Raw genomic sequence first — 22,906 nt, 5'->3', positions numbered from 1 at the left:
AGAGACTGGAAGAAAAAGACCCAGTCTTCAGGGCACTCAGCTTCTATGTTTCTGTTGTTTTTTAGTATCTGTTGCATTTCTACCTTTTCCATAACTTTAACTCTCTTCCTTAGATTTTGTAAAACAATTAATTATATTTTATTTAATTTTGTTCCTATGGAGATTCTATTATTTGCACTTCAGAAAGTTCTGTTTTGAAAAGTTAATTATCTGCCCACTAAAATAAAAGGTAAGTACCTTAGAGTACTGTGAAATTACAATTATATGTAAACTCAATATATAACAAAATTAGATTCACTAAATTAGGAAAAAGAAATATTCATGTTATAAGGTATTGTGGAAAGAATGGGTAGCAACAATAAAATTTATAATGAGAGCCTCATTGTTTGTCATAAATGTGATAATATTCAGAACTATTAAGTCAGGAATATTCTCTAACCAGGAAATAAATATTATTTCTTTTATTATGAAAGGTATGGTTCCAGTACTTTGACTGTTTTTAAATACTATTTTTATGTCTGTCCTTCTGTTCCAAGTGGTCTCAGTTTTTACTCACCAAAGGAGCAACTTCTTCAAAACACTCTATTTCTCAATGTCTTCAAACTAAAATTCTGACTTTTTTCCTTGGCTACCTTCTTTTGAACCTCAACAGTATATCTTTTAATTCTTTTTTTTTTTTTTTCTTTCCACATTTTTTGTTTGTACCAGGGATTGAACCCAGGGGCACTCAACCACTGAGCCACACCCCCAGCCTATTTTGTATTTTACTTAGAGACAGGGTCTCACTGAGTTGCTTAGCACCTTGCTTTTGCTGAGGCTGGCTTTGAACTTGAGATCCTCCTGCCTCAGCCTCTTGAGTCACTGGGATTATAGGTACGTGCCACTGTGCCTGGCTTCTTTCTACATTTTTAATTGGTGCATTATAGTTGTACATAATGAGAATATTTGTTGTTACATATTTGTACATACACACAATATAACAATATGATTTGACCAATTTTCTTCTTTCTTAATGTCATATTTTTCTTTCATCTTTACCTACTTAAAGTTCCACTTTTCCTGTCACACATACTCTTTGGAATAATTGTATAGTCCTGTTTATTTATTTTTTTCTCTATTTCCAAAGTGAATTTTTATGTCCATTTGTCCACTCAACAAAGACCTGAAGAAGTTGAAGACCATTGCTCTAATGAATCAGAAGTCTGTAGCTTCAAAAGTTAACCTGCAATGATTAAAATAAGCAATGTGTATGTAGCCCTTGGTACAATGCCTGCCACACAGAAAGCAATATGTAGCTATTATTGTTTTCTTGTTATTCCATAATCATTTCATCCATATTTCAAGCGCACCAGTTCCAGCTTGTTTTTCTCTCAAACCTGCTTCAATTGATAACTTAGCTGAGGTGTCTCTTCGGGATTCTCAGTCTTCTTTTCCTGTGACACTTGCACAATTACCCATGCACTTGAATTATTCATATGTATGTCTTAACTTTTCAGGCTTGTCACAGGCTTTGGAGAGCAAGAATTATGTCTTGCTTCATGTTTCATTCTTTTATTCATTCCTTCATTTATTCAAAATGCAAATATTCAGTGAGACACACTAGATGCCAGTTGGTGATCCAGGCACATAGGGTGAAAAATAAATAAGAGAGTGCCTAGCCTGAAGGGAAGAATCTCTGGAAAAGCAAATTATTTCAAGAATAATGAAGTTTTAATAAAAGTATGTACAAGATAGAGTAGGACCATGGGTCAGAGACCTCCTACATCTACCAAGTAAACTCATCCTAGAAGACTGTCCCTCTGAATAAGGCAGGACTTGGAACTTGTGTGTGTGGTGCTAATGGCAAGCCACCTCAGTCAGACAGAATAATCTGCACTAGGTGGGAACATAGCTATGTTGAACTAATCCACAAATGATAGAGACTCAAATTCCATTTGCAGAGAGACACTGCAGTGACTGTGAACAGGGTCTACACTTCTTGTTTTTGAAATCAAATTTTCATGTCTTTTGTGATACAGTGGAAGAAGGAAGCTCTCAACAAATGGTACCAAATTGAGGAAATAACCTTTCATTGCTGAAGCTTTTTAGTCTCACTTTTTAATCAATTATATATGCAAGAAAATGACCTGCTAGCAATTTTTAAAAGCATCACCAAATCTAATTATAAAAGAAAATGTTTGACAAATGCCAGATATTAGCTGCCTTTTTAGAGAAAACACTTACATAATTATAAACATGAAGACCTGAATGATGAATAATGACCTGAAACTCAATTATATCAAGACTTTTAAAGGAGTTTTTAAATAAGCTTAAAGTTTAGGAATGAATAGAGATAAATTTTAAAGTCTTTGAAAGTACAACAGAAGCAATAATATAGAATGATTCATAAAATAGAAGTAAACAATTGCTTTTGCTTATTTTAAAGTCAAGAGTTTTTTTTTTTTAACTAAAGTCACAACTGTATGGAAAGTAAATAAAGCATTTGAAATTAATTTTGTCTTTAAATTTAATTAGAAATAATAAAAACCTTCCTTCTCATGCGAATCTTAGAGCTTCCTCCACCTCACTGATCCAATGATTTTTGCCTTTGCAGTAAAAAGTAGCCATTTGGACACTAGGGAAGATGACTGAGGTACAGTATATATGTGGAGGACAATATAGGGGTTAGAGGGAACAGGATTCTCTAGGATAACAGATCATGTTTTAGATCTAATATTTGCCACTTACTCTCCTTGTAATTCAGAAACAGTTATTTTAGATTTCTGATTCTCTTTGCTTCTCTATAAAATATAATTAAAATCATTATAACATTAGGTCTTAACTATTAGCTGGATGCAACACAGTAGCCCAGGCCCATAATTCCAGCAACTGGAAGGACAGAGGAATAGGATTGCCAGCCTAGGCAATTTAGTGAGACCCTGCCTAAAAAAAAAAAAAAAAAAGAAAAAAAAAATCTGGTAAGAATTTTGTTCAGTGGTAGAACACTTCTGGTTTCCATATTCAGTGGTGGGAGGGGATTAAGATTAGCTCAGATTACAATTTATGTCCTGACCTGCCTCTCATTAGAATCTGAGGACTAGGCATCTCTTTTGAGTGTCAGGTCAATATATCCTATTCCCCTGAGACATATTTACCCTTTCTCTGTCCCACTGCCACAGTCCAAACTTACTGTCCCTGCCCCTCTGGACTCTTATGATAACATTTTCAGTGGTCACTCTGCATGTGCTTTTCCAATGGTTACAAAACTTTCTAAATGCTGCAATAATGAAACTCTTTTTAAAAGCTCAAATCTAACCATGACCTGCTTAAATTCATCGATGGCTTCTATTATCCTAACATCATAGCAAAAATAAACAAGTAAGATTTCTTTTTGAATAAGTTCATTTTACCTGTAATATTGATATTCTCTTAAATATCACTTCATTGACACCTTAAGAACCCCTCTAAATAAATGAGTCATCAGGCAATAATTGTTTAAGATCTTTTCCTTCATTATAAGCTGTGTAAAGACAAAGAATATTTCATCTACAACTGTATACATGATATGTAAAATGATGCCTTGTTCAAAGTAGTTATTCAATAATTGTACATAGAAAGAATAAAGAAACCTATAAGGTTACTTAAAAAAAATACCTGGCATGATAGAATACTTGAAAGATGTTTTTGAATAAACATCTAGAAGAGATCTGGACATTTAAAGGGATGACATTCATATAGCAATTTCACTTACAATTAAGCAATAAAATTGTTCATAGTAAACATCATTTGTACTCAGATTGATTCAGTGATTTCATGTTACATCAGATCTTTATTTAGAAGAGAAAGAATTGTAAGGTAAATTTTAACCTTGCAGGACTTGTAGGCAAGGTAAAAGGGGACAGATTCATAGAGAAGCTACACAGGACTGTGTATAAAATGATTTTATATCTGTGAGTTTGATAATTGAAGAAACAGAATTTAGGCAGAGATGACATAATGTTCAAAAGCATGAATCCATGAAAGGATCTGCCATGTTCTGGAAATAGAAATAGGGATGAAGTTGTAAAATACTAAATGGTGAAACTTTGAAAAATAGTTACAATAGAGTCCATTCTTTATGCCCTGTTTTATCATTGTTTCTGTTGTTTTGTTTGTTTTAAAATGAAAGGAAAACATGTGGCTTGAGACCGCTTTTTCTTTTCTTTTTGACTCAGAGAAGGCCCCCTCATTTTAGCTCACTATCACCCTCTGGAAAATTCCTTGTTCTCAATAATCTCAAGGTTTTCAAAAAACTAATCTGCTCTGTCAGCCATTTTGATTATCCCTTCCTTTGTCTATGATCATCACATAAAGTAAAAATGTTCAATCAAATCCACACTTGTTCAAATAATGGTCCCCAAAGGGCAAGATAAGACTGATCAAATATACACTAACATTAATATGTACAATCTCATTAGTATGTACAACTATAATGAATCAGTAAAAAATGTGGGAAAAAATGTGCTTTTCTGTTAATTCTGCTAACAATTTCTGCTATGTCACTGTTAGGTTTTAGATATGAAATGTCCCCCAAAATTTTATACCTAAGACAATACAAGACAGTTTAGAGTTGAAATGATTGGGTTATAAGAGCTTTGGTATAATCATTGCATTAATCCTCTGATGAAGATTAACTGGGTGGTAACCATCCGCAGATAGGAAGTGACTGGAGAAGGTGGGTCACTGAGGGCATGCCTTTGGGGTTTACATTTTGTCATTCTTGATTGCTAAGTCCTAAGCTGCTTTTCTCTGCTACACCTGTCTGCCATGATGTTTGCTTCATCTTGGTCCACAGCTCTGGAGTCAGCTGTCTATGGCAAAGGACCTTTGAAATTCTGAGCCAAAAACCCCTTTTCCTTCTCTAATTGTTCTTGTCAGGTCTTTTGGTCACAGGAAAAAAAAAAAAAAAAGCTAAGACAGTCACATGATATGTAAAAAGCACAGGGAAAAGTTATTCTTTAAGTCCCTGTTTACTCATCGATGAAATGGAAAAAGAAAGAATTGTATCAGTGCTTTAGAGTAGATGTGAAGACTAAAAGAAATAAGGCACTCAACATAACTGGAAAAGTTCGTGGCATACAAAAAGTAGTCAATATGTGTTTGATACTATGCAGTGACTCAATTTATCTTCTCAACATCCTTTTCTGTGGTTCATACCACTTAAGTGAACTCAGCATTCTATAAATACACTGTACACTTCAACCTCTCATTTTTTTGTTATTCTCTTATCTTAGAATATTCCCTGAACATTTCTGTCTGCTACCTGCCTGCTCGTCCTTTAAGTATTGCCTTGTGGTTTGAACTGTTCACAAATCCTTGCTTTTCTTCTCCCTGCTGCTCTAGAATTTTACCTACTAGTCTTCTTACCCAATGTTTTGTACTTTCTTGTGCAGTTACCTTGCTTCCACATTAGATTTGTGGCTTCTTGAGATCTGAAATGATGTCAGTCATTTATGTGTCACTAGAGTTGATCATAAGAGCTATGAAGTTGGTAAAATTCACTCACTTGCTCATTTTATTTTCCTTATGTTACTCTGTTTAATGAATTATCCGTGAATATAATTCAACATTAATGCCTCTTGAATTCTCTTTCCCACTTGTTTTGCTGTTTTTGGTTGGGGGCATTCATGTGGTGGAGTGAAAGCACAGTGTAGTGAGAGGAGGACTTCCTTTACCCCATGTATCCACATTTATATTGGGCACTTAAATTCTAAGAGAATTTACCTCTTTCTAGATAAATGAATAATAAAAGGTTAATTAGTGATGCATTTAAAGAATCCGCATGTAGCAGGTTTCCTGTAGGGAGAAACATTGCCATCTACTCCTGTTTTGTCAAGAAGACAGTGGCATAGTCCTACTTAGGGAGATTATTTAAAGCCCAGATCTGACACCAAACCTAGGGATTTATACAACTATCTTAATCAGAGACATAGCAATAAACATTATAATTGTCATTATAGTTACTATTATCAATCAGATTTAAAATCAGATTTAAAATCTCTTCTAGCATGAAGCTCCAAAGCTAATTAAGAAACTGCTGATATTTACCTTATACCACACATCACTAGTCTTTTTAATCTCACAACAATTCTTTGGGGTGTTCTGATTATGATATTTCAGATGAATGAACTGAGATTCAGGGAATTTAAGCAAACTTCCCAAGCTAATGCCGCAATTAACTGGCAGAGTCATAGCTAAAAAGCGTCCCCTTTTTAACACTAGCTTTCTTTCCATGGTTGTCAGGTACAAAAAGCCCTATATTAAGCAAAATGGATATGAATTCAAAGGTCATGTGATGATAAATTGGTGATAAGTTAAGAATTATAATATGCATGCCCAATGCAGTGTGTTTGGAGGTAACATTGTAGAAACATAAGCTTTTGTATGGCCACAAAAGAAATAGGTCACACTGCACTCAGTACTTTATCAAAAAGAAATTGACCTTTACCTGAATCTTGTAGGTAGCTGTATTCATAGCCCAGATCTCTGGATGAAATAAAAAAGTCACCATTTCTGTAGAGAGGAATGAAAGGAACCATGTAGGATCCCCGATTATGTCCAATGGGTGCATTGGCTTCTGGGTATACTTCCTGAAGAGGGCGGTGCCTTCGGAGCCACTGTTCAAAAATACTGCAGAGGAAAGTGTTATTCAGATTTGGAAATGTATTGTTTATGACCAAATTACATTACATGCATGTACAAGTATGCCGCAATGAATTCTGCTATTATGTGTAATTACAATGCATCAAAAAAGAGAAAAATCTTTATAAAAAATATGTACACATATATTATATAATCACATAGTATATACAAATTTATGAACATATATATGTATGTGTGTGTGTGTGTGTATGTGTGTGTGTGTGTATTTTGCAGTTCTAGAGATTGAACCCAGGACCTCATGCATGCTATATTCTCAAAATAAAATAACAAGGTCTATATGAAAATCCCAAGATATGCTAATGTGATGAATAGCTTCACAACTTGAAAGTAGTTCATAAAGTACAAGTTCATGCTAGCAGCCCTGAGGAAGTTCACTAATTTGAAAGAAATTTGAGGATAGCTTTTTTAAAGTCCTAGAATGAAACTTACATAACCAGTTTAGAACTTTCGGAATGTGGCAGAAAAAAAGGTAATTATTGGTTGAATGAAAGAATACTAGATCTGGGATTAGAGAAATTCCCTGAGGCCTACCTCTGTGTCTTAATAGCTATATTCATAGAATTACTGAACTTCTTGGGGAATTTCCCTCCACATCCTTAAAATGAGAGTAGTAATATCTTACCCCCACCCCGGTGTTTAAAGGCAATATCTAATGTTTTCTTTTCTTTTTTATGAAGGTGCTAAATAAGTTATTTTTATTTAGTTGTAAAATTTTGGCTAAAAAATTGGTATGTGGTAGGGAGATTACTATCTAAAAAAGAAAATGCTTTAAACACATGACTATAATCCCAGTGGCTTGTGAGGCTAAGACAGGAGGATTACAAATTCAAAGCCAGCCTCAGCAATGGTAAGGTGCTAAGAAATTCAATGAGACCCTGTCTCTAAATAAAATGCAAAATAGGGCTGGGGATGTGACTCTGTGGTTGAGTACCCCTGAGTTCAATCCCCGCTGTCGACAAAAAAAAAAAAAAGTCTGACATGCCAATTCTGACATGGGAGTGTGGGAAGTAGCAAATGAGCTGTGGATGTGTCTAAGCCATCTCTCAAGTGGAGGTAGGCCTTTCAGAGAACTCTTGGTGTAATCTCTTGCCCTGGCAGACCTGCTTAAAGAAAATTCTGTGATACTTGGAATTTATTGGTTCAGACAGCCTGAGGTTCAAACGCAACTCCCCAGAGGTAGAGAAAGATACCTGTGCCCCAGCTGGCCTTGTGGTGCCAGCTGCCTGGAGGAGGAAGAACTATTGCACAAGTGCTAAGTCCCCAATCAGACCAACTGACCCACAGCTTTTGGCTTCTTGTTTACCTTGAAGAACCCCTCCTCACAAAAAATACCTTTGGTGTATTTCACTATCAATAAAGTATTCTCAGGTTTCTTTCTTTGTTAGGATCAGACCTACCTGGTCTTTTCCACCCATCCAGTCCCAGCTTTTAATATATTTCTGCATCCTTTGGGTTTATTTCTCAATAATACTTTTCCAGACTTGATTTCCAGCAGCCCACACCTCCAAGGGTTAATTATTTCCTCCCCACTCAGGCCGTGGCTGAGATGGGAGATTTGTAAAATATCTTAACCTGTTAGATATTCCTTTTCTTTATCTGAGTAATGGAAATAATATCATTGTCATGAGGATATTGTGAGGCTTAATTAAAATGGCACAAGATACACGGCTAGGAGTTTGACAAGTGTTGAGTAGGAGCTGCCAATCTCCCCACAGTCCTTTTTCCTTCTCTACTTTCTCCTCTATATTATTGATGAAATTTACAACTTTTGAGGGACATGGGATGTGCTGTAATAAAATGCCAAAGCCATATATATTTGAGCAAGTTCTCCAGAGATGGTGATGGGTCTAATAAGCACAAATGGGAAAGAAGACGTTAAAAGTTTTGTTTTTCTGTGTCTCAGTTGTCTCAATTGAAATGAGGAACTGGCTTGACAAACCCCTAATTTTATGCAAATCCTATAATTTTATGAATTAGTATTTTTGTTTAATTTTTATTTTATTTTATTTATCAAAGCATTGCCTTCTCATTATATGTAGTTTTTAAGAACACAAATAAGCAAAGAGGAGACAAATTTGCATACATTTCTCTATTTTATATTTAGTTTTAAAAATATGCATGTTTAATGACATATGTCTTTTGCTATAAAAGGGGAGATTATATGACAGATAATCCTTCATAGGACACTTTATTTATATAAATCCACATGCTTTCAACATTTTAATAAGAGGGTTAAAATTGAACTAATTTAAGAACATCCCAATATACAATGAAACACTAGATAAATGCTTGAAGCAAAAAATGTACCTTTTGTCAATTGAGAGAAATTACTACTATAGTTTAATTTATAATCTGCCAAGAAATGAAAATTCCTTACCTGAGTAGGACAGAAACATAAATTCTTAGCACTAGGAGAGTTAATGGATGAGACCATTAAAGTGCTCACCCAACCCCCATCAGTCTTTTAAAATGAAGGAGTTAATCGTGATTAAATTCTTCATTGGTGGTTATCATCTTCGGTTAATTTCATCACACTGTCTAGAATGACTCCCACTGGAACAACAACTATGTAATTTAGAAAATCACACCGACATTTTGGAAAGTAGAGGTCTTCTTATCAAAGACTCATTTAAACTGTATCTAGACAGTTTTTGGAAATATGAGCAATACTGAAATTCATAATAGAGGAATCAGGAAAAACAGATCACAGATGGGGTTTCTCTTATGGATGAAATGACACAGGACTACTGGATGCAGTTCTGACATGTGAAGACTACAGTCTCTTCTTCCATTTCTACAATAAGGAAAAGTTAGACAAACTAAAAATTAATAACTTCTCTTGGACTCATAAGAAACTGAGGTTACATGGCAAACTGCCAACTCTAAATTTATAGTGGTAAGTGCATCCAAAGGAACATGACTGAGATCTGCTTATCAGGAGCAAAAGCATCTGGATTCACAAAATGATAAGGAAACTTCTACTCATTAAAGAATAACTGGAGACTAGGTCTAGATTAGTGGTGTTAGAAACTCCTGCCTCAGGCTCAGTTTTGAAGGGCAGTAGAAGCCATGTGAGAAATTTTTGTATATTTTCTTTAAAGCAGTAAGAAGTTACTGTTTGTATTTGAGTGAGTGGGTAATCACATGAATGAACTACCATTCTAAAAGATTATAAAGACTACATTGTTGGGAAAAGGTTGAAGATTAATCTATGGTCTCAATGTATCCCACAATGATCATGTGGTGGAATCAATTCCCAGTGGGGCAGTGTTGGGAGATGGGGCCTTATGAGGTGATGAAATCACAAGGGCTCTCTCCTCATGATGGATAAATGTGGTTATCACAGGAGACTAATTATTCCAAGAATAGGCTTATCATAAAAGTGAGTTTGGTCCCCTCTTGCTTTCTTGCTGTCTTGTGCTGTTATGCTTCTGCCTTTCCTACGGATGCCACAGCTGAAAGACCTTTGCCGGATGCCAGCCTGTGGACTTCTGGCCTCTAGAACTATAAAAAATAAATCTTGTTCTTCATCAATTACCCACTTTTTGGTATCTGAGGCAGTAAGTCAAAGTTCATAGATGTGCAGGGGACGAGGGAAAAGGATAAAAAAATCAGGGAGAAACTGTCCAGGCAAAAAAAATGATGTGTGGAAACACTCAGGACAATGAAGGGGCCAGCTGTCACTGAATAGTCTGTTTTCTGCTTATGGTACTGGACAAGATGCTTTTACTCCCAGAGATGCAGATCACTGGAGGAGGAGCAGAGTCTGACGTGGGGATGTGAATGTGAGTCTAGATGTGTTTAGAGATGCTTCTGAGACATGTCCGTGGGGATGTCAAGTAGGCAGCTTGGGTATTTGAGTTTAGATTCTAGAACAAAATTTACTCTGGAAATATAGACTAAGATGCCATCAACCTCTATATAATAATGTAAGCTGTGAGAGTAGTGACACAATGAAAATACAAGAAAAACTGAGACAACGTTTCTCAGATGTCATCTTTCTGACAGACCAGACACACAGATGAAATGATTATCATAAAGTCCTTGAGGACCACAGCTTCAAATGCTTCTGGCCAGTCAAGTTCTAGTCACTTAAAATTTATTGACTAGAATTGGAGTAATAACAAGGCCTGTGCTTTACTACCTTTTCTATTCCTTTGCTTAATTTTTTCATGTCAGCCTTATTTTGAAATGGTTCTTTATTGAAGCAAATCCTGATTTTTATATGATAATAAACTTTGAATTTAGAGAAATCCTTCTAGGACTTCATATCCTCATCAATAGAATGTGCTTTGAGAACAAAACTGAAATAAGGAAGTGAAAACCCGAGTAATAATATTCAAGCATAAAATGAGATACTATTCATAAACTGATACAGCCATGGGAAAGTAATAGTTTGCTTTCTTCTTTCCCAAACCTCTTATTTTACGGAGAAAAAAGAATGTTAATCTAAGAGTCACCACTAGTTAATATGATAATAGGATTGGCACCAACAGTTCTTGACTGCCACTCTGCGGCAGACCCTAGTAAAGACCCTGTTCTGTGTGTCTGTGTGGGCTAGGAGCATCTCTGCAGGTGTGAGCATGTGTATGCTTCAGTCAAGGTCTGATTGTAGTTTCTGTCTCTCAGGGGCCACATGGAAGAGGGGCTGCTTGACCTTCACTTAGATATGAAAACTGTTCATGCAGCAGCCTCCTGCATTAATTCACATTAAATACCCGAGTGTCCTTTTGTTCAAATAATTCACAGGATTCACATTGTTAATACTTAAGGAAGAGCAAGGAAAACCACACAAGATCAGGACAGGACATGTGTCAGCATAACAAATGATAGCTGCAACAAAGGACATACCATGGCATTATGCTGTATCCAGAAAAGCAGAAGACAGAAAAAGAGGAAATAATGAACAACCTCATTAGATGAGAACCCAGTTCTTCTCACTGATATTTCTGGGCTTCTTCCTCTGACACTATAGCTTTCCCTGCCTGGATTTCTATTCTTTTCTTCCTTACACTCTCCAGTGGTCTCTGAGTGCTTCTGTCTCTTACTGTCTAACTTGTCTTGCAGCTGGAGGCAAGGTTTCTCAATAGCACTGAAAGAAACACAAAACTGATGCTAGAACATCAATGAAACACTTTGCTTATTCAGAAACTCAGGTCCATAACCACCTGTTTCTTTTACAAATTCAAGCTGAAGCATAGATATTCCCTGTTTTCAGAGCAAACACCGGACATTCAGGAACATCAGTGTGATCAACTAGGAGCCACAGCTTTGCATTTATCTTGTTTCCTCAATGTCTAGTGCATAGTAGGTCTTCAATACTTTTCAGATAGCCAGTGTCTCTCTCTCTTTAGTTTATAATCTAACCCAAAGTACTAAATTAACTATCAAGCAATTTCTGTAACACAAACTCCTAATATGTCTTGCTTATTTAAGCCTTAGTAAATCAAAGTGTAAATATTTTATTGATTCAATTTCACGAGAGAGAAAATTGAGTCTGACTGTTTAGTCTTTGCTAATATTCATTCAACTGGAAAACAACAGAAGGTCTGGGATTCCATTTCAGATTTTTGTGGCTTTTACAACCATACCCAGCTGGCAGAGTAAGTCCAGAGCTCAGGTGTTCTGTTCCAAGTTTAATACCTTTGCACTAACAAGCTAGAAATTAGTTAGTAATTAGAAATTAAAGCAGAAAGGTGGACAAAGCTTTCGTATTTTGCTCCAAATGGTAGGGAGCTTTCAGCATTATACATAACAGTGGAAACTGGGCATATTCTGTCATTTCTCCTTAGCTGAGAAATAGACACTTGATAATAAAAGTTTCTCAGAGTGGAAACAAGGAGTGACTGCACAGTTTCCAAATAATGACAATGATAGTCTAAAGACGTGTGATTTTTCTGTATCGAATTAAAACCATTTTCTGTTTTCCTTCACAGGCCATGAGGGCCCATAGATGACCATTACTGACTTAATATGTTGCAAGGTGGTTAACAGGGAAGTGAGGCAGAGAGAATGGTATTGATGTGGATATGAACCTTGAGGTAGCTTTGTCTAACTTGGGACATTCTCTGGAGGGGAGATTCTGAGTGCCTATGAGGTGACTCTGAACATGCTGAGTGTTATGTAGTGTGACAGTCATAGAAGGTGATGGGGAGTGAAGGGGGCTGAAGGAAGAAGTATGGTGTATCTTGTTGTGAACATAAGATTGTCCTATGGTATGAAAGAACTAAAGGTCAAAACAGGGCAAAGTCCAGCTTCAGCATATGTAAAGGTCAAGTTAAGCTGGAGTCCTCACTTTGTCCCTGGGGTTGGGGAGCAAGTCAAGAAGTCAGAAACAAGACCTCTTTTTGAGTTTGTCATAGAATCCTGGTCATGCAACTTTCTATGTAATGTTTTTCATATGTATGAATAAAAGTATAATTTTATGCTAAAAAAATAAAAAGAAATCTTGTTTGACATTTCTGGCATTGGTTTTGTTAGAAATGAAGGGATAATCTGCAAATCTCAGTTTATTTAGCTAAAACATATAGATTATAATAAAGTTCAAAGAACTGTAAGATATAAATGAGATTAGGTGTGCAGTACATTTAGGACAGTGCTAAATGTACAGTGAGCACTCAATGCTTAGCTGTGACTTTTTCTTGCACACAGAGGAAATCATCAGTTCTGCAGGCTAATACAATAACCAATGTAAATTTTCTTACACCAAAGGTTTTAGAATTCTGTTCTTTGGAAATTTGGGTGTACTGTGAGCAGGATGGAGAATGTCCTAACAATTAAGTATGTCAGTGAATTTTATTTCTCAGTTTTAAAAAATAAACAGAATGAATAAATTCTAGCATCTAGCCCCACAGATTTTGGAGCTAGATGCAGCGGTTCAAATTCTGATTGTGATACTTAATAGCTCTACACATTTGCGCAAGCTACTTAACCTCTTCATGCTCCAGTCTCATTTTCAGTAAAACAGGGATTATAATGTTATGAGAAGAATTTTGCCCCCCCCCCCAAAATGAAGTCCTAACTCCTAGTACCTGACAAAGTGACGGACTTTGGAGATAAGATCTCTAAGGAAGAAATCAAGTTAAAGTGAGGTCATCAGGGTAGACCTAATCCAACCTGACTGATATTCTTAGAAGAGAATTTGAACACAGGCAAGGACAGAGAGAAGACCGTGAAGGTACTGGGAGCAGACAGCCACCTACAAAGTCAAGACGAAAGGCCTTAGAAGAAAGCGACCCTGCTGACAAATGAATCTCAGGCTTCTAGCTTCCAGATTTATAAGAAAATAAATTTCTGTTGTTTAAAATCACCCAATCTGTGGGACTAGCTTATGGTATCCTCCGCAAATTAATAGGTAATAGTACTTCCCTCAAGGGGGCTGTTGTATTAACTGAATTAATACATGTAAAATCACTTAGAATCATGTGTAGCACAGCATACATATTGCCATTATTAATGTTGATATTAAACTTATAAATACTATTTATGAGTTGTTCTTTTTCAGCATTTAAAAAAAAATTGTTATCTACTAAGTTTTCTGTTCCTTCAAGGCTTATGTCAAACATGACCTCCATGAAAACTTCAATAAGAGTAAATGTTTCTAGATGTTTCTCTTCTCAGATTATTATATTTCTCATATTGCATTGCAATTATTTTATTATATGTTTTTCTCCAATTTTATGCAGAATTCACCAAGAGCAGTGCTAGTGCCTTAATGATCCTTATTCACCCCACCTCTACCATAGGACTTGCACATAAACCAGGAGGTTGCATTCAGATCATTTGCAGACTCTCCCAAACTGTACATAAAATTTATGGGAATTGTGTATTCATATTTGTGAAAGTCCAAATGTTCATCAAATTCTTAAAGAGAATATGAATTAAACATCTTATGAGTCATTTATTTAGTGATTAAACAACAGAATGGGCTATGAAAGGATCTAAGAGATGCTGGTGATTTTGACTTGGACTCCACAGATTGTGCCATACAAGACATACCATGTAATAGCACTATGTCAGGTGCTGGAAATACACAACCGAATGTGTAGTTTCTCTTGTGCCAGGGTAGCTCATACGTGGGGTAAGGATGTGGAGTCAAGACCCAGACTCCGGCAGTTGGATGGAAGCAGGCTTGTGGCGAACAGCCTGCAAACTCATTTATTGCGGGAACAGCTATACATTTTATAGGTTTCTTGCCCAATCACAAGTGCCACGGGGGATCAGACCACCAGGCTCCTATACAGCTTCCCTTGGTAACACTGACTCAACTTGGGGCAGTTGTTTACTTTCCTAGGTACTGAAGCAGAACGCTCCTCCCTGCAAGTTTTCCTTACACATGTGAGATGTTCACTGCTACCAGCCAAGAACTAGGATTTCTCCCGACACAAATGAAGGACTGTTTCTGACTCCCAAGAAGTTGAAATTTGATCAGTAAATCACAAGAGCATGAATGCCATGATAGAACTGGGAACATTGGGAACTTTGACACCTTCAGAGAACAGACAAGAATTAATAGCATCTGCTTGGGTAGGGGTAAGGGTGTTAGGTAATGTGCTCCTTGGTGATGCTTGAAATTATGTTCTGAAAAATCAATAGCATAAATATGGGCAATGTTTTCTCAAAAATAAAAGAACAGTCTAGGAAGAGTAAAGCTCAAGCATATTTTGGGGGCTTTGAAAGAAATTCAGAAGAACTGAGAGGAAGGACATATATGAGTATCTGTCAGTGAATGTGTTTTAAACCAGAAAATGTAGGGCTTTGTATGGAAAAAAATAAGTCCAAATATTACTCTGAAAACTATGAGGAGCCATTGGAGGATTTTAAGGAATCAAGTGACAGAGTTATGCCTAATTAACATGTCTAATTAATGCATAATTGGATAAACCAACAGCTATGTTTGGGGGCTCAAAGGTAGCAATCACATAATAAATGGATGGTCTCCTTGTACTGAGACCACTGGGGAAAATGTGGAGATTTTATACGAGTTTGAAAACAATAGCATCCCAGTAGCTCTATCTCCCAGTGCTCCTGGCTAATATAGAAGAACACATTTGGGGACTATTTGGAAATTTTTACTGAAAAACAACAGTTATAAAAGAAATGCACACTCTAAGAGCCTCGATTGTCAAGGATGAGTAGCCTCGAAAGGAAAACCTGTTAAAGGACTAAGCAATTCAATCGAAGTCTACCTCAATTGACTATCATTTCAAGTATAAACTCTACAACTTCTTAACTTGGTTGAGGAATGGAAACAAATCCTTGGGGCATGGCTAAGAGTTAAAATCAGATTAAAATCACTTAAACTGGGAGGAACTCAAGCATAAGAAAGAAAAAAAAAACTAATGAATTAAAAGTTCACTGAATAAAAGCAGTTTGAAATCTATTTTTCCTTTCACATTAACATTAAAGCATATCATTAAGTGGCAGACAGCCTGCTAGCAAGCGTTTTGAAGGGGTGCTGATTATAATGTGCACCCAGGATCAAGGCACATCCTGCTAGGCAGACATTGCACTCAGATGAAATGGGCCCTCTGCACTCAGGAGCAAGTTTGTCTGGGTGAATCTGTGAGAAAGTATCCTAAAGGACCAGGTCATTCAATGTTGGGTGTAAGTGGGAAGCTGGTTATTCATTTATCTCTAAGTGGAAATTATTATTTGGCATACAAAGCCTCAGTGCTCATACCAGTGAAGTCGTAATAATGAAGTTTATTTTGCCTAAGGTGCCCATTTATTTATTCAATAAATATCCTGTCATGTAGCTGGTATATGTCAAGTTCCAAGGATGGATGAGAACTGATCCTGCCCGTGTGGATCTCATTCCATGTTGTGATAAAGATGTATATAAAATATTAAGATGACATAAATGATGCTTTTTGGAGACATGCACAGGAAGTTTATGGGATTTATATAAAATATGTATATAAAGCCTAGAGAAGGAGCAACTAACTAACTGGGGAAGACAAGGAAGGCTGCACATCAGGAATGGTGTTTAAATGGGATGAATAAATTAGGAAGAAGGTGTGGCATCCTGGGCACTTTTATAATGGGAAATAACAGTGGTTTGGTGTGGGATGGAATGTAGAGTAGTGCAGGATCAATGGGAAGTGAGACCAGAAAGGTGGGGTGGGTCACACTATGAAGATCCTTTACACTTCAAGGAGGAGAGTTTGGACTGAGGGTCAAATTGCTAGCTAAGTATTTAGACAAGGAGTAATAATAATTGGATTTGAATTTTAGAACTTTGATTATAGAGGATGTGTATATTTTATTTTATAACAAGTCAAAATATATTACCTCCATTTATTGAAGATCATTGGGCCAATAATGAATAAGGCAACTTCTACATATGACAAATAACTGTAGTGGGCCCTGCAGGTCTACCAGTTCTCTTGAATCTTGGATTCAACCACATGCAGATTGAAATAAGAAGAGGAAATTACATGTGTACCGAACAGGTACAGACCTTTTTCCTTGTTATTTTCTAAACAATGCAGTATAGCAAGCATATTTAAATAGCATTTGCATCATATTAAGTATTATAAATAATTGCAGATTATTTAAAATACACAGGAGGATGTGTGTAGGTTGTGTGCAAATACTATGCCATTTCTATATTAGGGACTTCAGATTCCATGGATTTTGGTGTTCACAAGGGTCCTGAACCAAGGTTGCATGAATAACAAGGAACAAATTATTATCTTTTTATAGAGGGCTATGCTATCCCTCTTCCTTTCAAAATTTTTTATTTAACATAAAAATTTTTCAGTACTTCCTACTATTTTTTATTGTAAATGAATTTTATTTAAATATATTTTAAAGTGATACATAAATACTAATGTTTATTCAATACATGTCAATATATGTATACATTTTGTAATGCTTAAATCAGGGTAAATATATCTATCATTTCAAATATTTAACATTGATTCTTGATGAAATAATCTCCTTTAAGCTTTTTGAAATATCATCATCATCTATAGTTATTCTTCTATGCAACAGAACACCATACTTCTTATTTATATCTAACTGTAATTTACTATTCATTAATTAATATTTCCCCTCCCTCTCCCACTTCCTATTTCTACCAGCCCCTATTCATATGAGATCAGCTTTTTTGTGTTCCACATATTAATGAGATCATGCATTACCTTTCTTTCTCTGCCTGGTGTGTTTTACTAAATATAATGATCTCCAGTTTCATTCATGTCTTTGCAAATGTCAGGGTTTCATTGTTTTTATGACTGAACAATCCATGGTATATTTGTACCATGTTTTCTTTATTCATTCATTCATCAGTTGATGGGTCCTTTGGCTGCTTCCGTTTCTTGGCTACTGTGAATAATGCTACAATGGACATGGGAGTGCAGATGTCTCTGTAATAAACTGATTTCATTTCCTTTGGGCACATACCCAGTAGCAGGATCTCTGAATCATACTGTCAGTCTATGTTTAATTTTTTGAGGAACCTCCATGTTATTTTTCCCTGATGACTGTACTATTTTACATTTCTACCAACAGTGTGCAGATGTTTCCTTTTCTCTACATTTTTGCTGGTACTTATTTTGTTTAGTCTTTTTTTAAAATTCATTTTTAATGTGAAAATTTTAAAAAGCATAAAAGTTGTACACATTAATGGGGTACCATGAAATATTCCATATTCCATACATGTGTACATTATGTAGTATTTAAACTAGGTTAAACATATTCATATTCATCTCTTCAAACATTTGTCATGTCTCTGTATTGACAACTTTCACAATTCTTCTAGTTTTTCAAATGTCAAAATTTCTTACTTAACGTAAAAATTATCTAGTCATCATATTGACCAATTGTATTCCAAAGCTTCTTGATCCTTTTTAACTTTAACTTAACAACCATTGATCACCCTCTCCTTGTACTTTTCTCACATTCTGTTTTTTCCAGAACTGGGGATTGAATGCAGGTCCTCAGGCATGCTAGGAAAGTACTCTACCAGTACACTAAATCCTCAGCCCTTCCCCTCCTGTTCTTACTAGCCTCTGGCAACTGCTGTCCTATTCTCACCTATGAGATCAACTTTATATTCCACATAGGAGTGAGATCTGGTGGTCCTTGTATTTCTGTACCTGACTTATTTCACTTAACATTATGATTTCCAGTTCCATTCATGTTATTACAAAGGATTTCATTCTTTTTATGGCTAAATAGTATTCCATTGTTTATATGGGTCACAGTTTTTTTATTCATTCATCAACTGATGGACACTTAGGTTGTTTCCACTTCTTGGATATTAAGAATAGTGCTGTAACGGACATATTTCCTCAAAATACTGATTTCGTTTCCTTTGGATATACATTAATTGTGGGATTACTAGATCATATGGTAGTTATAATCTTTTGAAGACTCTCTACAATCTCCCATAATAACTGTATTAATTTACATTCCCACCAACAGTATAAAAGGGTTTTTTTCTCCATGTCCTGGCTAGCACTTGTTATGTTTAGTAATTTTAATATTAGTCATGCATATTGTATATTGCACATGAGGTGGTATATCATGATTTTGATTTACATTTCTCTGATGTTTAATGATGTTGAACTTTTTTTCATTTTCATTCACCTGCATTTTTTTTTTTTTAGGTTTATCTATTCTGGTCCTTAGCCTATCTTAAAAGTTGTACTTTTGAGTTATTTAGTTGTGTTTTTTACTATATTCAGGATATTGACTCCTTGCCAGATGTACAGTTTGTAAAAATTTTCTCTCATTATGAATGTTTTATTTACTCTGTTGCTTCCTTTGCTGTGTAGAAGTTTTAAATTTGATATAATCCCATTTGTCTGTTTTTGTTTCCTGTGCTTTTTGGTCTTATCCAAAAAATACTTGTCCGTTCCAAGGGGAGGGATTCTTATGCATGTTGATGTACCATTTTCCTTGTACCATGTATTAAAAAAAAAAGTTCTTTCCACAATGCATGTTCTTCCTACAATTCTTCATGAGAGTGATAATTTTGATACTCTTGGAATAATGATAAATGACTAGTTGATTCATTAATAATTCCCATTTATTTGCAAATTTCATGTATCCAGTATTAAGCTAAGGATTTTGACATACATCACCAACATTTATTTCTCCAACAAAAGTACAAGTAAGATAGTGATAACAGTAGCAGAGGTGAGAGATGGGTTATATAACACTATGTACCAGGTATTCATTTAATCCTCAGAATAACTCTGTAAGGTGTGTTTTATTTATCCATATTTTACAGATGAGAAAACTGAATTGCAAATAGGTTAAGAAGTTTATCCATGTTTAAATAGCTAGGAAATTCTAAGTAGTACTAGCTCACAGAAACATTCCTATTAAGATATATATGGAAAAGTAAGCAAACAAAAAAGTATTAGTTTAGTTGACTTCCTCAATTTTTAAATTAGTAAACAGACATCAAGTGCTTCTAATTATTTGTTTTTCAAACACACACACACACACACACAGTGTGTGTGCCTTGAACATTTTCAAATTTAATGAAGAAAAAAATGTTGTAAAAGAGCATCTGAGTAAAAAAAAACAACCAAACAAAAAATTCTTTGACCTTTTTCATTAGAAATGAAAACTTTATCTGTTTTCTGCCATGATCATAGAACCTAGAACAAAGCATGTACACACTTGACATTCAATAAATATTAGATAATTATTTATCCTAGAGCCATTCCAGAATCTGTTTGCTGGGAAGAGGAGACTATATAACCAATTATTAAAATCATATGTTTAGCAAACTGATATTGAGCATCTACCCACAAGGCAAGCACAGGTGGCATGTATGGCAAAGTAGGAAATAAAAAAGAATGGCTATTATCAAGAACACAAGCAATAATAAGTGTTGGCATGGATGAGAGGAAAAATACACACTCATACATTGCTGGTGGAGTTGCAAATTGGTGCAGCCACTCTGGAAAGCAGTATGGGGAGATTCTTCAGAAAACTTGGAATGGACCCACCATTTGACCCAGCTATCCCAATCCTTGGTTTACACCCAAAGGACTTTAAATCAGCATACTACAGTGATGCAGCCACATCAATGTTCATAGCAACTCAATTCACAATAGCTAGATTGTGGAACCAACCTAGATGCCCTTCAACAGATGAATGGATAAAGAAATGGTGGTATATATACACAATGGAATATTATACAGCCATAAAGAAGAATAATATTATGGTATTTGCAGGTAAATGAATGAAGTTCGAAAATATCATGCTAAGTGAAATAGGTCAATCCCAAAAAACCAAAGGCCAAATGTTTTCTCTGATAAGCGCATGACAGTATATAATGAAGGGGGGTGATAGGGGGAAGAGAAGAATGATGGAACTTTGGAAGGTGTAGAGGAATATGGGGTGGAAGGGGGTGGAGGACAGAAAGCTTGTAGAATGAAAGAATATTACCGAAAGTATACGTATGATTACATGAAAGGTGTGAATCTACATTGTGTACAACCATAGGAGTGAAAAGTTGTACCACATTTGTGTAAAATGAATCAAAATGCAGTCTGTAAAAATAAAAAGATTTTAATAAAAAAATTGTAAAAAATCAAACCAACACACAAAAGAGTGCCAGTAAAAGTAGGAACAACTAGATAAAGTCAGGGGACTATATTAATCTCAATGTCATTGTGATGGTATTATACTCATTTTACAAAATGCCATCATTGAGAGAAACTGGGAAAAGAACAAATAGAATGTCTCTATATTATTTCTTAAACTTCATGTGAATCTATAAAAAATTGAATGCATATGAATAAATAAAAAAATTTTAAGTAAGAAAAGAAAAAAAAAGCTTTAAAAGACTGAGTATAGCCCTTTAGGAACTTTTAAAGAGAAAAAAACCACTTGGATAATTTATGTAGTTTCATACCTTTAATCATTTGTATTATATTTTTAGTCAAAACTTTGGAGCCTGAATCTGATATAGAAAGTTATCTTTAAGTGCTATAAGAGTAAAGGTCATCATTAGTGGTAATAAGAGTTAAGTAAGTTCAAGGTGGACACACTTAGTGTAGATACACTTATATACCCAGCATTCCTGTCAAGAACAACAAACAATGCTCTCTGGTTTCCAATATACTCACTGAAATATTCCTAGAATTCTGAGTGTTAATGTGACATTCATATTCTCCTTGCTTCTCTCCTGCATTGTGGTAGATTTCACTTGCTTCTGAGAATTACAGAAAGAAGCTCATCTAATACCTATGTAGATGATGGATTCTTTTATTTGGAATAAGAGCTCTACTCCTGACAAAAGAGTATTGTTCTCCTTTGTGCATATGGGCCTTTGGACACAAACTCCCAGTCTTGCAAGAAATTTGCATATTTTATGGTTATTTAGAGAAATTATGGAATTATTCCTTCACCCAATAACTTACATCAGAATATAAAGTTCCCTGCCTTCACAGTTGCAGAAAGTTTACAATTCCATTATGCAATGTATCCTACTTTGAGGTTTAGAATATACTTTACTCCCTTTGTAACTTTAAAAGTCCCTGTTGATAAAAGTCAATAATTTCTTCATTCATCATCGTGCATCACTAATATGACATTTGCCAACTCATTCATACCCAAACCTGACCTGCACATACTGTTTCCTCATCTTCTGTAGAACATATAATAAGATAGTTTATTTTTGTGCATATAGATTTTTTTTGAAGTAGAGAGAAAAGTGAAAAGTAGGCGGACAAGAATAAAACAGCAAAATCTATGAATGTCAGCCAGAGTTTGAGTTCTGTTACAATGGGAGACAATGTTGCCATTTGGTAAGGGGGATGATGTGAAAAAGCTGCACACAGAAAGATTTATATGGAAGTGTTGTGCTGCAGAAAAATGTTTTTGGAGAAATTAGAGGTAGTGTCCCAATGCAAATGGTATGGTTAACTGCCTAGAGCTTACTCTAAATGTAAAAATAAGTTAGAGTTAATCTCTGTAGATCTGACAAGAAAGCAAATAAGGTCACAAATATCCAACACTGGGTGTACAATCTGGAGGAGGAAACACTGAACTAAAAGATTTCTTTCCAATGAAGAGCAACTGTTCCATGCATGCCTAAGAATATTTATGATATACAGTTATTGATGCATACAAAACTCAGCTACGCAAATAATTCATGCAGTTTACAAGACTAAAATCACTGAGAATTTAGATGAGGAAAACATGAAGTGTTCAAGTGTCGCCCAATGAATAAAGAAGATGAAGTAGAACATCC

At 35.4% G+C, this 22,906-nt stretch overlaps 1 protein-coding gene and 1 long non-coding RNA gene across 2 annotated transcripts in view; both read right to left on the bottom strand.

Annotated features, from left to right (window-relative positions):
• LOC306640910 overlaps positions 1 to 22,906 on the bottom strand; it is a 925,259-nt gene that overhangs the window by 373,275 nt on the left and 529,078 nt on the right. The gene's annotated exons all lie outside the window — the stretch shown is intronic.
• TYR (tyrosinase) overlaps positions 1 to 22,906 on the bottom strand; it is a gene marked incomplete at its 5' end in the record, with an annotated part of 98,752 nt that overhangs the window by 12,484 nt on the left and 63,362 nt on the right. Inside the window, one exon of the mRNA XM_079105590.1 lies at positions 6,467 to 6,648. Coding sequence (XP_078961716.1) covers positions 6,467 to 6,648 — 182 coding nt within the window. The remainder of the gene's footprint in view (positions 1 to 6,466; positions 6,649 to 22,906) is intronic.

This window comes from Sciurus vulgaris, assembly GCF_902686455.1.
Source record: "Sciurus vulgaris genome assembly, chromosome: 11".
Lineage (NCBI taxonomy): Eukaryota > Metazoa > Chordata > Mammalia > Rodentia > Sciuridae > Sciurus > Sciurus vulgaris.
The sequence above is the reverse complement of the archived record's forward strand: the minus strand, read 5'-3'. Positions and strand labels throughout refer to the sequence as shown.